Source organism: Bufo gargarizans, chromosome 9 (assembly GCF_014858855.1).
Source record: "Bufo gargarizans isolate SCDJY-AF-19 chromosome 9, ASM1485885v1, whole genome shotgun sequence".
Lineage (NCBI taxonomy): Eukaryota > Metazoa > Chordata > Amphibia > Anura > Bufonidae > Bufo > Bufo gargarizans.
The window spans coordinates 44,317,958-44,335,070 of record NC_058088.1 but is presented as its reverse complement, the minus strand read 5'-3'; the positions used below and the strand labels follow the sequence as shown (position 1 = coordinate 44,335,070).

General features: G+C 50.6%; 1 protein-coding gene across 1 annotated transcript in view; it reads right to left on the bottom strand.

Moving 5' to 3' along the window:
* Positions 1-1,973: 1,973 nt before the first annotated feature.
* LOC122919770 (kelch-like protein 4) overlaps positions 1,974-17,113 on the bottom strand; it is a 141,430-nt gene continuing 126,290 nt past the window's right edge. The window contains exons 4-5 of the mRNA XM_044268955.1: positions 2,111-2,307; positions 1,974-2,036 (exon numbers count right to left, since the gene is read on the bottom strand). Coding sequence (XP_044124890.1) covers positions 1,974-2,036; positions 2,111-2,307 — 260 coding nt within the window. The remainder of the gene's footprint in view (positions 2,037-2,110; positions 2,308-17,113) is intronic.

The window sequence follows — 17,113 nt, the reverse complement described above, 5'->3', positions numbered from 1 at the left end:
CTGTACTCAGAGAGTTATCACTGTGTTATCTGTGGTGTTACATAGGACTGCAGGTGACATCTACTACATTATCTGTACTCAGAGAGATATCACTGTGTTATCTGTGGTGTTACATAGGACTGCAGGTGACATCTACTACATTATCTGTACTCAGAGTTATCATTGTGTTATCTGTGGTGTTAAATAGGACTGCAGGTGATATCTACTACATTATCTGTACTCAGAGAGTTATAACTGTGTTATCTGTGGTGTTACATAGGACTGCAGGTGACATCTACATTATATGCACTCAGAGTTATCATTGTGTTATCTGTGGTGTTACATAGGACTGCAGGTGACATCTACTACATTATCTGTACTCAGAGAGTTATCACTGTGTTACCTGTGGTGTTACATAGGACTGCAGGTGACATCTACTACACTATTTGTACTCAGAGAGTTATCACTGTGTTATCTGTGGTGTTACATAGGACTGCAGGTGATATTTACTACATTATCTGTACTCAGAGAGCTATCGCTGTGTTATCTGTGGTGTTACATAGGACTGCAGGTGACATCTACATTATATGCACTCAGAGTTATCACTGTGTTATCTGTGGTGTTACATAGGACTGCAGGTGATATTTACTACATTATCTGTACTCAGAGAGTTATCACTATGTTATCTGTGGTGTTACATAGGACTGCAGGTGACATCTACTACATTATCTGTACTCAGAGAGTTATCACTGTGTTATCTGTGGTGTTACATAGGACTGCAGGTGACATCTACTACATTATCTGTACTCAGAGAGTTATCACTGTGTTATCTGTGATGTTACATAGGACTGCAGGTGACATGTACTACAATATCTGTACTCAGAGAGTTATCACTGTGTTATCTGTGGTGTTACATAGGACTGCAGGTGACATGTACTACATTATCTGTACTCGGAGAGCTATCGCTGTGTTATCTGTGGTGTTACATAGGACTGCAGGTGACATCTACTACATTATCTGTACTCAGAGAGCTATCGCTGTGTTATCTGTGGTGTTACATAGGACTGCAGGTGACATGTACTACAATATCTGTACTCAGAGAGTTATCACTGTGTGATCTGTGGTGTTACATAGGACTGCATATTGTGTTCCTTGTCTGTGTGTCCAGCAGTGTTGGACGTCTCTTTTTTCTTGTGTTTTTGAAAAGCTGCTAATTTAGAAAGACAAACAGGCAGATGTCTGGAGCGAGTCTGCGGCGGTGCGATGTGCTGCGGCTTCCTGTCTGCTATCTCCTGGGGTCTGATGTCTGATACAAGTGACTATTTTCATGCTTTCCAAAAGGATTTCACTTCCTGCCTTTATAATGGAGGTCACGGAGGAGGCAGGATGTGCTGTAGATGTTTGCGATGGTGTCTGTATGTCCGTCCTTGGTGTCAGGGCTCCTCCGTGTACAGGGTCCCAGGGTATCGGCGCCATGTGGCGAGGTCCTTACTGCCCGAATGTCCTTGTTTAAAGGCTCCTTGTCATTTCCTAGGTCACATTCATGACCTTTTAAGAACCCAGGGAAAAAATGTTTACTTGACATCATCCTGTCTTCTGTAAGTCACTGTATAAATGAAACATACCGAATCTTTCTAGTGCTTGCTGTCAGTGAATGTGAAGATTTATTTACATTCCAAACATAAATATAGGATGTCCTGCGCTAATCTTATTTATTGACTGCAGATTGGGGCAATAAACTGTGAACTGAATACAGCAGCAGAAATGTTTCCTGTCCCGGACCCAAGGGACATGTTTACTGTCACATTGTTACAAGCCATTAGGACAGGCAGACATGTAGCCACTGCTCTAACCTTCAGCTGCATGAGCGCAACTAGGTGACTGTTTCCATTTACTGACAGTAAGTGCAAATCTTCCCTCATCATATTATAAACAGTTTTTATTGTAATTGACAAACTCTGCTTGACTGTGACTGTTTGGTAGCACATATTAATTCACTGAGCACCACAAACCAATGACCTAAATGAGATCATATCGGACCCCATGGCGGTCCCACCCTGTACAGAAAGCAGAATCAAGCAGGTAAAAAAAAAAACTTCATCCACAATACTGGCACACAGCTGAATCTTACCATAGTGTAACTGTGAGCCACCCGCAGGAGCTCCACGCAGCCTTGTGCATCCCCAAATGACCGAATGCCCAGGCAATTAGAGGGATGAAGCTGCTTCATAAGAAAGTTACAGCAAACTTCTATAACTTGGGAAAGCTGAAGAAGGCAAGCGGCGGCCAGCAAGCTCTCTATGGTGTCTTCCTTGAGTTCTAACATACCTAAAAAAAATATATAATATCAGTATTACAAACAGAAGCTGTGAGAAAAGAGGACAATCTGGGCAAAAAAATAATAATTTATAGTGCAAACCCTATATGTTCATCAGGATGAACATATATCAGATTACTTACCCTGTACTGATCCTGAGTAACATCCTGTATCATACTCCAGAGCTGCACTCACTATTCTGCTGGTGGAGTCACTGTGTACATACATTACTTATCCTGTACTGAACCTGAGTTACATCCTGTATTATACTCCAGAGCTGTACTCACTATTCTGCTGGTGCAGTCACTGTGTACATACATTACTTATCCTGTACTGATCCTGAGTTACATCCTGCATTATACTCCAGAGCTGCACTCATTATTCTGCTGGTGCAGTCACTGTGTACATACATTACTTATCCTGTACTGATCCTGAGTCACATCCTGTATTATACTCCAGAGCTGCTCTCACTATTCTGCTGGTGCAGTCACTGTGTACATACATTACTTATCCTGTACTGATCCTGAGTTACATCCTGTATTATACTCCAGAGCTGATCTCACTATTCTGCTGGTGCAGTCACTGTGTACATACATTACTTATCCTGTACTGATCCTGAGTTACATCTTATATTATACTCCAGAGCTGCACTCACTATTCTGCTGGTGCAGTCACTGTGTACATACATTACTTATCCTGTACTGATTCTGAGTTAAATCCTGTATTATACCCCAGAGCTGCACTCACTATTCTGCTGGTGCAGTCACTGTGTACATACATTACTTATCCTGTACTGATCCTGAGTTACATCCTGTATTATACCCCAGAGCTGCGCTCACTATTCTGCTGGTGCAGTCACTGTGTACATACATTACTTATCCTGTACTGATCCTGAGTTACAATCTGTATTATACCCCAGAGCTGCACTCACTATTCTGCTGGTGCAGTCACTGTGTACATACATTACTTATCCTGTACTGATCCTGAGTTACATCCTGTATTATACCCCAGAGCTGCACTCACTATTCTGCTGGTGCAGTCACTGTGTACATACATTACTTATCCTGTACTGATCCTGAGTTACATCCTGCATTATACTCCAGAGCTGCACTCACTATTCTGCTGGTGCAGTTACTGTGTACATACATTACTTATCCTGTACTGATCCTGAGTTACATCCTGTATTATACTCCAGAGCTGCGCTCACTATTCTGCTGGTGCATTCACTGTGTACATACATTACTTATCCTGTAATGATCCTGAGTTACATACTGTATTATACTCCAGAGCTGCGCTCACTATTCTGCTGGTGCAGTCACTGTGCACATACATTACTTATCCTGTACTGATCCTGAGTTACATCCTGTATTATACTCCAGAGCTGCACTCACTATTCTGCTGGTGGAGTCACTGTGTACATACATTACTTATCCTGTACTGATCCTGAGTTACATTCTGTATTATACTCCAGAGCTGCACTCACTATTCTGCTGGTGGAGTCACTGTGTACATACATTACTTATCCTGTACTGATCCTGAGTTATATCCTGTATTATACTCCAGAGCTGCACTCACTATTCTGCTGGTGGAGTCACTGTGTACATACATTACTTATCCTGTACTGATCCTGAGTTACATCCTGTATTATACTCCAGAGCTGCACTCACTATTCTGCTGGTGGAGTCACTGTGTACATACATTACTTATCCTGTACTGATCCTGAGTTACATTCTGTATTATACTCCAGAGCTGCACTCACTATTCTGCTGGTGGAGTCACTGTGTACATACATTACTTATCCTGTACTGATCCTGAGTTACATCCTGTATTATACTCCAGAGCTGCACTCACTATTCTGCTGGTGCAGTCACTGTGTACACACATTACTTATCCTGTACTGATCCTGAGTTTTACATCAGACACGGAGGCTTCATATTGCTTTCTCTTCCTTTACTGATCACCATAGCAGCAAGGAGAAACAAAAAACAAATGCAAATGGTCACCATAGTAACCCATACGTCCCACCCCTACAGCCCCAATATAAGGCTGCGTCCAAGGTGGTACTTCCTCTTTCTTGCTGCTCACCAGATAAGTAACATGTTCATTTTATCTGCTAGCTGTTTCTGTTCTCCCTAAGGGTTTATTTCGCTTTAGAGTATATTCCCCTGGTTATTTTCTCCCCTGGGGTTTGTTTTGTTTCCTCCCTTAAGGTGCTTTAGTGATTGTGCGGCGGGATATCTTGTTATCCTGCATTCTTGTCCCAGGGGCTTATCCCTGTCAAGGCAACCTTGCCTTCCTCAGTATTCCCGGGTCCTAATTGCGCGCTGCGTTTTCCCCTGGGACCTTCCCTCTGGGGGTCCGTTTGGTTCCTCCCTCTCCCCCTTCTCCCCTCGGGAGTTTTTGCTTGGGGGTCCCATTGTGCTTTGCAGTCGCCGCTGGCCTTACCGCCATCTTCTGCCTCCTCGGCGGTGGGCCACGCCCCCTCTTTGCGCGCGTCTGCTGCCCGGCTCGGCGGCCTTCTCCCCACTATTCGCGCTCTTTTGGCTGGCTGGAGCGAGATCTCGCGAGATCCGGCGGCCATCTTGGTTCCCGTTCCCGCGAGATCTCGCTTCCTCCGGTTTCCTGCGTGCCTGCTGCCGGTCTCCTGTGCTGCGCTCCGCTCCCCTCGCTCCTGGGGTGATTAACCCCTCGTTCTCCTAGCGCTGTACGCATAGTTCCTCAGGCTCTCCTCACAGTCTTCTTCCTGCAGGTACCCTGTTCCCTGTGCTGGACCAATATGGACCCCTCTGCCCAGTCCCCCTCCTCCCCCCTCCCGGGGAATGCTAGTCTCCCTGACTCAGACACACAGGCGCAGCTCATCCAGCGCTCTGTGTCTAATGCGATTTTACAGGCTATGGGTTCCATGTCCACTGTCTTATCACAGACCATCTCCCAGGCCCTGTCTGCACACCCCCTAGCTGGGGCCAGACTTGCTTCCCCTGAGATTGCGCAGCATTCTTTTGCTGCTGAACCTCCTGTTGGACAGGAGACAATGACCGGTGTGTTGATGACCACCCCAGACGACGCGCTGAGGTCGCGTAAGAGAGCTTGTCCCCGCCAGGCTGATAAATCGCGGGTGTGGAAACACGCTAGAGCCCAAGCGGATGCCGTCTCTGACTCGGATCTGGGTTCGGGCCCGGAGGATCCGGCAGAGGCTACTGATTTTTCAGAGGAGGATGACTCCCCTCTGGGGTCCGACCCTATTGCCACTCCCCCTGCGGTTCCTTTAACTAAGGATTCCTCCTCTGCCTCTGCTGACCATTTCCCTTTGGATTCCTCCGGGGCTCCCATGTTTGATCCTGAGGCCCTCCACCACCCTAGATCGGCGGAGTGGCTCCCCGATACACAAATTAGCAGTTACCTGGAGCATTGGGCCCGCCGTCCTCTGTCCAAGGAGGCGCGCAGTAAGCTGCGGGCCGAGTGCCCTCGGCCCATTATACCCCATAAGGTCTGCGACACGCCCGTTGTGGATCCAAAGATGACCCAATTTTTGTCCAAGTCTGGGTGGAATGCCAAGAAGGGCTTAGACTCAGCCCTTAGAGAATGCCAGGACAAGCTCCTGGACATTTTCGGTCCACTGGCAAAAATTATGGAATTGGCGGAGTCCGCCAGACAGGAGGGTTCCCACATTGACCCTGAGGAGCTCACGGGCTGGGCCCAGCGGGCGATTTGCATCGCCGGGGGAACCAATGCATCCCTGTCAGTGGAAAGGCGCAAGGCCATCCTGCTTAGGATAGACCCCAAGCTCATAAATCTTGCCCAGACGGAGACGGGCAAAGAGGCGGAAGGCCTGCTTTTTGGGGACTCCTTTATAAAGGACCTCAGCCGCTTCGTCGGCACTTTTTCCGCTCTGGACAAGGCGCAGGCTACTATGCGCAAAGTCTTCCAGGGCCGGGTCTCTCACAGGGCCGGCAGCAACAGGGGCCGTCTGTCCGGCCGCTCCAGCACCCGAGGCAGGGGTGTATCCAGAGGCTCCTTCTCCCAGCGAGCTGCATTTCAAGACCAGCGGTCTCCCCAGACGTTCTTCCCATCCAGAGGGGGACAATGGCGCTCCCGTTCCTTCCGAGGAAACACGGCTCCCCGCAAGTCATCCGGTAAGTCAGACCCCGGACGGGGATTCTTCGGTACTTTATGTAGGGGGCAGGCTTCGGCATTTTTTACACGCTTGGGAACTAATTACATCAGACCCGTGGGTTCTGACGACGGTCAGAGGCTTCTCCATAGAGCTCATAGACACCCCTTGCTCAGTGCAACACCCACCGTCCTCTCTTCGGAGGGGATCGGACTCCGCCCGGGTGGACGAGGAGCTCTCTTCCCTCTTCCTCAAGAGGGCCATAGAGAGAGCTCACGGCCACTCAAGGGGGGTAATAAGCAACATTTTCTTGGTCCAGAAAAAAGGGGGTCAGATGCGTCCCGTCATCAATCTCCGGGCCCTAAACAGCATCGTGCGGTACCGTCACTTCAAGATGGAGGGAATCCATCTACTTCGGGACCTTCTCTCCCCCAGGGATTGGCTCGTGAAGCTGGATCTGAAGGACGCGTACCTTACGGTCTCGGTGGCCCCCCACTCCAGGGATCTCCTTCGCTTCCTCTGGAAGGACGAGGTCTGGAGATTCACATGCCTTCCATTCGGCTTGTCGTCGGCTCCGTGGTGTTTCACCAAACTCCTGCGTCCGGTCATGGCCTGGTTGAGGAGTCGCGGAGTACGCCTCATAATATACCTGGACGACATCCTCCTGATGCATCAATCCAGGTCGACACTGCTGCAGCACCTTCGATGGACGGCGGATCTCATAGAGTCGCTCGGCTTCCTACTCAACTTGGAGAAGTCCTGGCTCACTCCCTCCCAGAGGTTGGACTTCCTAGGCTTCACAGTGGACTCGATCTCAGAATCCCTCAGCCTGCCAGGGGACAAGTTACGGTCCGTTCGCAAGGAACTGCGACGGGCGTTGACCAGTGCCCACCTGTCCCTGCGTCACCTAGCCCGCATCATCGGCCTGCTGGCATCCTCCATACAGGCGGTCTTCCCGGCACCGTTGCATTACCGGGCCCTACAGCGCTTGAAGATTGCGCACCTCCGCTCGGGGGCCTCCTTTGCAGACATGGTGGAATTGGATTCGGAGGCCAGAGAAGAGATCCGTTGGTGGATCGCCAATCTGGAGGCTTGGAACGGCAGGGCGATTTTTGGTTTCCAGCCGGAATTCACCATCGAATCGGATGCGAGCCTCCAGGGCTGGGGAGCGCACTGCAACGGGGTCTCCACCGGAGGTCCTTGGTCGCATGTCGAGACTCACTTGCACATCAATGCCCTGGAGTTGCTGGCCGGCTCCTTGGCCGTCAAGAGTTTTACCAACGGTATGGCCAATGCATGTATCCGGCTCCGGATGGACAATATTTCAGCGGTTCGCTATATCAACCGTTTGGGCGGAACCCAGTCTGCTACTCTAGCGGGATTGGCGAAGGACTTTTGGGCGTACTGTCTCTCCAGGGACATCATGGTGCAGGCCGAGTACCTACCGGGACTTCACAACGTGCGGGCGGATTGGAGTTCCCGCCATCTTACGGACGGCAGCGACTGGCAGTTGGACCCGTCGATTTTCTCGGCGGTGTCATCCAGATGGGGACCCTTTTCCGTGGACTTGTTCGCCTCCCGGCTCAACGCTCACCTCCCTCGGTTCTACAGTTGGCGCCCGGATCCGGAGGCATTGGCGGCGGACGCGTTTCTGCAGGACTGGTCCTCCGACCTTCTCTATGCTTTTCCCCCATTCATGATGATTCCTCGGATGCTTCTCCAAGTGCGTCGCCATCGGGCGGAGTTGGTGGCGATAGTCCCGTTCTGGGACTCCCAGGTGTGGTTCCCGTCTCTCCTAGAGCTTCTAGTGGACATTCCAGTCCTTCTGCCGAACCCGACCTCTCTCCTGCGCTGCCCTCAGGGGACTCCCCACCCTCTGCTCCTGGACGGATCCCTACGTTTGATGGCCTGCCGGCTCTCAGGACTCCTGGAGCGGTCGACGGAGTTTCGGAGGCAACTAGGCGCCTCTTGGACGACGCTTGGGCTCCCGGCACCCGAAAATCTTATCGGGCGGCCTGGCGAACTTGGGCTGGCTGGTGCCTGGAACGGGACCTGGATCCCGTTTCAGCTCCTGTAGCTCAGTTGCTTCAATTCCTCACCTCTCTCTTTGAAGAGGGAAAGGCTTACAGAACGATCAATCTTTTTCGTTCGGCGATCTCTTCGTCACATCTAGGATTTGACGGCGTTCCGGCAGGACAGCATCCTTCCGTTTCGCGCCTCCTCCGAGGCGCGCGGCTGTCTCGGCCTCCCCGGCCGAGGTTTTCTTCCACTTGGGATGTTCCCTGGTGCTTACCTTTTTGTCCTCTTGGCCTACCAATACTGACCTTTCCTTACGTCAGCTTTCCGCAAAGTTGCTCACTCTCTTTTGCTTAATTTCTTGTAAGAGAGTTTCTGATGTGCGGGCTCTGGACCACGACGCCAGGTCCTTTACCCCGGAGGGCGTGTCTTTTAACATTTCGAGACGCACGAAGACGAACATCCGGGTCGTTTCGTACCCCAGCTTTCCTGCTTCCCCGGCCTTGTGCCCGGTAGCTTGTTTAAAGGAATACGAGGCCAGGACTCGTCCTTACAGGTCTCCGGTTGTGCCGCAGTTGTTTCTCTCCATCCGTCACCCGTTCGGTCCGGTGACTAGCCCCACTTTGGCCCGTTGGTTGAAATGGGTTATGGCTCTGGCCGGTGTGGACACTTCGGTGTTTACAGCTCATTCGGCGCGCGGTGCGGCGTCTACCTCTTTGGCGGTCTCGGGAGCTCGCCTGGAGGACATCCTGAGATTGGCGGACTGGTCGAGTGCCTCCACTTTCCGTGAGTATTATTTCCGTCCTCCTCCTCATTTGTTTGATCCCTTGGTTAACCAGCTTTGAACTAGCAATATGAAGCCTCCGTGTCTGATGTAAAACTAACTGATTTTCCTAGTCTACGACGTAAAGTCATAGTTTTATTAAGACACGGAGGCGAATATTGCCCTCCCTTCCCTCCCCTGGGCTCTGGTAGTGTGGGGGGAGTGTTTGGCCTGTTAGCTCTACTTTAGTTGGTAGGCCTATTTTGTACTGTTATACATTGAGAATGTTAAGTTGTTCGCCATTAGGTGCTCATACTTGTTTGTATGCTTTACACCGGCCTGGACCTCTGGTGTCCGCTGGATATGGGTTTGGCTTGGCCATGCTCTCGCTTTATCGGAGTTTGCTTCTCTTGTTCTTTCAGGTTGAGTCTTCCTGCCCTGGAATGTTCCTGTTCTGGACGTTGTTTTCCTCCGGCTCCTGCTTCTACCACGTTGGATTTGCTGAGAGTCTTGGATGATGGTTTCCAGTCCTTCCCCTGAAGTGGATCCTGTCGCTGGAAAGTTCCTGCTTGGATTCCGTGGGTCTCTTTGGCGCGGATCGTTCTTTGGGTGTTCCGGAGTTGTTCGTTCATCGGTTATTATGGACTGGTTCGCAGAGAAAGAGGAAGTACCACCTTGGACGCAGCCTTATATTGGGGCTGTAGGGGTGGGACGTATGGGTTACTATGGTGACCATTTGCATTTGTTTTTTGTTTCTCCTTGCTGCTATGGTGATCAGTAAAGGAAGAGAAAGCAATATTCGCCTCCGTGTCTTAATAAAACTATGACTTTACGTCGTAGACTAGGAAAATCAGTTAGTTACATCCTGTATTATACTCCAGAGCTGCGCTCACTATTCTGCTGGTGCAGTCACTGTGCACATGCATTACTTATCCTGTACAGATGACAGTGTGAGGACTGGTTGTGTGCAGTTTGGATGCTGCTCATGAATATACATTGTTGCTGTGTCTTGGTTTCCATCACATTGTTGCAGAACGTCCTGGATGTGTTTCTCCTCTTCCTGCTCCGGTCAATAGGTTTCTTCCATCCTTTACATTCTGATTCACAGATGCAATGTAAGTGAAAGGCAGCGACCGCCGCTGTGCGGAGGAGAGGGGGCAGCCGCTGACTGACAGATGAATGCAGCTGCCCTCAGCCTCCGCATCTGGCTGCACTGAGCGCATGATGAATAATCAGCCTCCTCCATTATATCCACAGATTAAAGCCCTCACCTCATGAAATGGAACTCAAGTGCTGGACTGTACTGTGATTATTCTGCTACAGTGTGTCAGCCACTCCGGTCTGTGCCCTCTACTGCAGGAGCGTGCTGACATGTATCCCTAACACTGATTCTAGTCACAGCGCCACACGTGCCCACAGGTTGTGTGCGTTACTGCACCTTAGTTCTATTGAAGTGGAATGGGGTAGAGCTGCAATACCACACACAGCCTGTGGACTGGTGTGGCGCTGTTTCCGGAAAAAATAGCCATGTGTCCAGCTAATCATGGACAACACTTAGGACTCAGAACTGAGTAGCAAAGGGAGAATGATCCTGCAGGTATCTGCTGTGGAAATACTTGGTTCTTGGATGCAGAACGGTCAGGGCACAAAATGATGTATGCTACAAGGATGGCTGAAGTCCTATGAGATGGAGGGACAGCCTGTGGATTATTACAGCAAATGTCTGATAATGTGGAATGTATGAGAAGGACACCGACCAGACACTGAGTGCCGGACTATTGGAGATCCAGATACAGGACCTGCAATACTTCAGAAAGTGCCTATAGCTTGGAATTTTATGAATCAGATCCAATAATCCAGAAGATGTAGCATTCAAATAACTATTACTGGTCACATGTGACTTCATAAGAATGTCGCTGTTAATATTCTTTATTCTATTATTATTATAGGTCTGTTGCTGTTATTACAGTTGTGCTCGGATCGGCTCATTACGAGAGGGTCCCCTACCTAAGCCTATATTCCCCCCCCTACCTAGAAGCAGCAGAGTTATGCCGGAACTGCTTATCGAAGGGTAGCCTAAAGGGGGCCACACCCATGATGAGTCCTGAGAAGAAGGGAGGGCTTCTGGGTGGGTCGAAAGCATTCGAACCGACAAGTGGGGGCAGGAGAGCCAGGTTTAAATAATTAAAGCCCCGCCTCCCCTCACACAAACACGGCACTCTTTAATTGCCTACCACTTGTGCTCGGATCGGCTCATTACGAGAGGGTCCCCTACCTAAGCCTATATTCCCCCCCCTACCTAGAAGCAGCAGAGTTATGCCGGAACTGCTTATCGAAGGGTAGCCTAAAGGGGCCAAAAGAACCATGCATAGGAGTTTTGAAAGACTTTGATAACAGAAACTACAAAACCAAAACTCGGAAAGCCAGTGACATTTTGTATTAAGGATCCGGGATATAACGCATGGAACACGCGGAACTCCAACGACCCAACCGTTTGATTACATGTACTGGTACCTTATGCATGGACGCCGCAGCTGCTGCGCCCCTGTGGAAGGAATGTCCTGTGATCGAGAGAGGATCGACCCCTGAACCTGTTAACTAAACCCGAATGTGCTGAATACCTGCCAGGTATAGTTAACAGTGCTATAGGACAGGTTTAATTGAGAGTGGCAAAAAACCTGACAAAGCCCAATAGGTGAGCGATAGTCCCCCCGGCCAGCAGCCGGGTAGGTGTTCATATTTCTGAAACAGGCGCCAAGCTGTCTTGTAAGCCCTCAGGGTATTACTGGCCAAGGAATTGGCCATCAGTCTGTTAGCCATGGTGAGATGAGAGACTAGTCAGTCTAGCATTGGCAACCGATCTGCCCCTGGACAAACCTGAAAGAAAAAGTGGAATTATTTTTATTTTTTATTTTTTAAACGGAGAAGCCATGCATGAGACTCTAATGGCAGAGTCATATGTGTAAACCTAAAACTGAGAAGCCATGCGCGAGAGACTCTAATGGCGGAGTCATATGTGTAACCTAAACGGAGAAGCCATGCATGAGAGACTAATGGCGGAGTCATATGTGTAAACCTAAACGGAGAAGCCATGTGTGAGAGACTCTAATGGCAGAGTCATCTGTGTAAACCTAAAGCGGAGAAGCCATGCGCGAGAGACTCTAATGGCGGAGTCATATGTGTAACCTAAACGGAGAAGCCATGCATGAGAGACTAATGGCGGAGTCATATGTGTAAACCTAAACGGAGAAGCCATGTGTGAGAGACTCTAATGGCGGAGTCATATGTGTAACCTAAACGGAGAAGCCATGCATGAGAGACTAATGGCGGAGTCATATGTGTAAACCTAAACGGAGAAGTCGTGCGTGAGAGACTCTAATGGCAGAGTCATCTGTGTAAACCTAAAGCGGAGAAGCCATGCACGATATACTCTAATGGCGGAGTCATATGTGTAAAACTAAAACGGAGAAGCCATGCGTGAGACTCAGATGGCGGAGTCATGTGTGTAAACCTAAACGGAGAAGCCATGTGTGAGAGACTCTAATGGCGGAGTCATATGTGTAACCTAAACGGAGAAGCCATGCATGAGAGACTCTAATGGCGGAGTCATATGTGTAACCTAAACGGAGAAGCCATGCATGAGAGACTCTAATGGCGGAGTCATATGTGTAACCTAAACGGAGAAGCCATGCGTGAGAGCCTCTAACGGCGGAGTCATATGTGTACACCTAAAACGGAGAAGCTATGCGTGAGAGACTCTAATGGCGGAGTCATATGTGTAACCTAAACGGAGAAGCCATGCGTGAGAGACTCTAATGGCAGACTATATGTGTAAACCTAAAACGGAGAAGCCATGTGTGAGAGACTCTAATGGTGGAGTCATATGTGTACACCTAAAACGGAGAAGCCATGCGTGAAAGACTCTAATTGTGGTTTGAATTTTTATTTTTATTTTTTAAAACTATAAACCACTTACGCAGCTCCAGTATGGGCACAGCTCTGTGTACGAGCACGAAGAGCATGGTATAACGCAGGTCACCTGCACGGACTAACTAACATCCTGTGCCTAAATGACCCCCTTGGAACCTTCTGTACGGCCGGCAGCAGGAAGCCAGCCACCGCCTATGATCTGCTCCCCCTGACCGAGCCTGGTACTCCTTCCCCTGATCCCTGCCTACCTAACGGCACGGCGGCCCGTGCCAGACTTTATTGAAGATGAGGAGCGGGGAAACGGTGTCCTGCACCTTTACCCCCAGCCGCGTGGGGAGCTCACGCTGCTCCCTGGCAGAGTGCACCAGTGCGGGGGAGCCCCCCCCCCTCAGCCAGGGCCGACCCACCGCCGACTGGACACTCGTACCGCGTGGGGAGCAGCGCCGCTCCCTGGCGATGTGCACCGGATCAGAGGGAGCCCTTCCTTTACCGTGAGCCCCGGCCCCCGCCGGTTTGAATCGTGTGCCGCGTGGAGAGCCGCATAGCTCCCTGGCATTATGCGCCGGCGCGGGAGTGCCCCCCCTAGGGGCTGGTTATTGTGACTGGAACCCGCTGGGAGACTGAGGCCTGACCGGACCTACCTGTGACCGTGAAGGCTGACCCCCCAGGCCGTGGCTGACCCGCGTGCGTAGACGTGACGCAACTACCTGTAGATGCCCACCCAGTGCCTGTAGTCAACGGGAGTGCGACCGAGTCTGTGGATGTGACCGACTGGCCCCTGTAGTCGTGAGGGGACCCTACCTCGGGAGTAGCGGTAACGGACCATCGCCTGTAGACGTGGTAGTATTACCTCACGAGTCTGTTGACATGAGACTAATGCCTGCAGTCGTGGCAGGGCTTTATAACGAGTCTGTAGTCGTGACAGACTAATGCCTGCAGTCGTGGCAGGGCTTTATAACGAGTCTGTAGTCGTAACGGATTTGTGCCTGCAGGCGTGGCAGGGCTTTAGAGCGGGTCTGTAGTCGTGACAGACTGATGCCTGCAGTCGTGGCAGGACTTTATAACGAGTCTGTAGTCGTGACAGACTGATGCCTGCAGTCGTGGCAGGGCTTTATAACGGGTCTGTAGTCGTGACAGACTGATGCCTGCAGTCGTGGCAGGACTTTATAACGAGTCTGTAGTCGTGACAGACTGTTGCCTGCAGTCGTGGCAGGGCTTTAGAGCGGGTCTGTAGTCGTGACAGACTGATGCCTGCAGTCGTGGCAGGGCTTTATAAGGAGTCTGTAGTCGTGACAGACCTGGCAAAGCAACATTCCTATCTATACATTTTTTTATTTTTTTTTTATTTTTTTTTTACTTCTTTCCCCCCCACCAAAGGCCACGATTGTAGGCGCCACCCTGTAAGAGATGCGCCAGAGGCCTGGCCATAATAGTCCACCATCCCCCGTCCCCCAAGCCTATGCAGGAGAAAAGGAGGGGGTTGGCCCACGCCTGCACCACCCCTGACTCACCTGGCGGCCATGACAGCCACAAACCCCACAGTATCGTAAGTTAGCCAACCACCTGTGGACCTGAATAAACAAGGACAGACATGTGAGTGAGCGCACGGTGGCTGGGTGACCCTTCACTCCTGCCACCGCTCCTTTGCTGTCCACCGGATTATTGCGACTGCGCCCGAACCAACCCCCTGAGTCGCCGTATGGGCTTGCGGGCCGCCCGGCTGCGTGCGCAAAGTGACGTGGCCAGCCCCCCTCTTTGGAGCCCTCTTTATATTTGATCCTTAAAACATATCCCAAATATATAATATTTTTTATTTTATTTTTTTTTTGTTTGTCCTGCCTTAGTACCTAGCCACTGTGCCTGAGCAAGGAGCCCTGTACCTGGACTGCAGTACCAGTATGGGCCTGTAGGTGTCGCCCTCTATCAAGCCAGGGCCTGCTGGAGCGCAGCAAGCCTGTGAGCTGCGCTGAGGAGCCGACGGCCGGCGTGACCGCTGCTCTGGGTATGTGAAGGACGTGTGACCCATCTCTGCTGAGCCACAGATGAGGGGAGCCCGCCTGGGGGACGCTGCACGTGGGAGTGGGGGTGCTTGGCGCGGGGCCTGGAGCGGATCGGGGTGCCTGTATCGGGGTGCCTGTATCAGGGTGCCGGAAGCAATCGGGAGTGCGGGCAGTCGCCAGCGCGGCTGGGGCCCGGCGGCACGCTCGGCAGCCCCCCATGTTATACATAGCGAGACGGGTGTGCAGCCACCCTGCCTACCTAATCACCGAAGCGACGAGCCCGACGCAGCCGACCACCCGATTCTCCAGTGACGCACGCACTTCTCTGGCACCAACCCACGAGCCGATTCGAAAGCATTCGAACCGACAAGTGGGGGCAGGAGAGCCAGGTTTAAATAATTAAAGCCCCGCCTCCCCTCACACAAACACGGCACTCTTTAATTGCCTACCACTTACATCCTATTCTTACCTGATTCCTATTATCATATTGATACTGCTGTTATTCTTAGATATTATGATTACTATTGTTACATTCTAACATACACTACTCACAAAACGTTAGGGATATTTGGCTAGTGGGTAAAATGTCAAGATGAACCTAAATCCATGAATCACGGAATACTTTGCTTTCTTTAATTAGAATTGGTATTAAACCGTCCTCCTCATCATGCTGCTCACATTGTGACATCATGAGACCAAGAGGACACCTAACAATTGATGTACAGTACCTCGCCATTGTGAGGCTTCAAGCAGGATGTTCTCAGATGGAAATGGCCCCTGAGATTAGAGTGTCACAGAGAGTCATCAGCAGGTTGTATCAGAGATAGAGAGACTGGAAGAGTCACGGAAAGGCAGAGAAGTGGACGTCCTTTGTCCACATCCCACGCTGATGAACAATGCCCTGCGGAACTGAATGATGAATGCCACACAACTCCAGATGCATTTAAGGGTGAGAGGCACCCAAGTGTCACGTCAGACCATTAGAAACCGTTTACATCAGTCTGGTCTGCAAGGTAGACAACCTGCGGGGTACCTGACCATACCACATATCATCTTGCATGGGCCAGGGAGCATGTACACTGGACAAGGGACCAGTGGGCCTCAGTGCTGTTCACTGATGAAAGTCGATTCACACTGAGCGGAGATGATGGCCACCAACGATGTTGGAGACATCCAGGAGAGCACCATGCATCACCAGATGAGCCTGTGGTGGATGGAGGTGGTGGTGTTACAGTGTGGGCAGGTGTGTCTAGTCTCTACAGAACTGCCCAACACTGTGAATGGTCCAGTGACAAGCCCAGACTACCTGAAGAACATCATTAATCCTTTCATTGTGTCTCTGCAGGAACAACACAGGCCTAATGTCATCTTCATGGAGGACAATGCGCCAGCTCATCGAGGTCACATCATTAGGGAATGGCTGCTGGAGACTGGGGGACCTCACATGGAGCGGCCTGCACTTTCTCCAGACCTGAATCCCATTGAAAACCTAAGGGATCAGCTGAGTCGCCTGAAGAGGCGTGTAACTCTGTACCTCAGAACCTCAATCACCTGAGGGCCGCCCTTCAAGAAGACTGGGATGCCATGCCTCAGTAGACAATAAGGCGACGTGTGAACAGCAGGAGACGTCGTTGTCAAGCTGGAATTGATGCTCAAGGCCACAGAACAAGTTCCTGAGACACTGACATTTTGTGGCGGTGTACCCAGCACTGGGGTCGGCTTCTGAGTTGAGGAAATCACCATCGCTGCTTCTACTTAATGCCCGACTGTCATCATATAATATCACTGGAGCCGGAACTTTATACGTTTTCCAAACGTTTCGCCTAAAAGCCAAATATCCCGAACTGTTTGTGAGTTGTGTAAATGTTCTTTCCTCGGGTCCTTCCTTTGACCTCTTCCCTTTACTCTACATCAGTTCAGCTCTGAGAACAGGAAGCAGCAATTTCTAGGTGTAAAAAATCTCTTTATGATAAGAGAGGAAATATGCGAATCTGGCA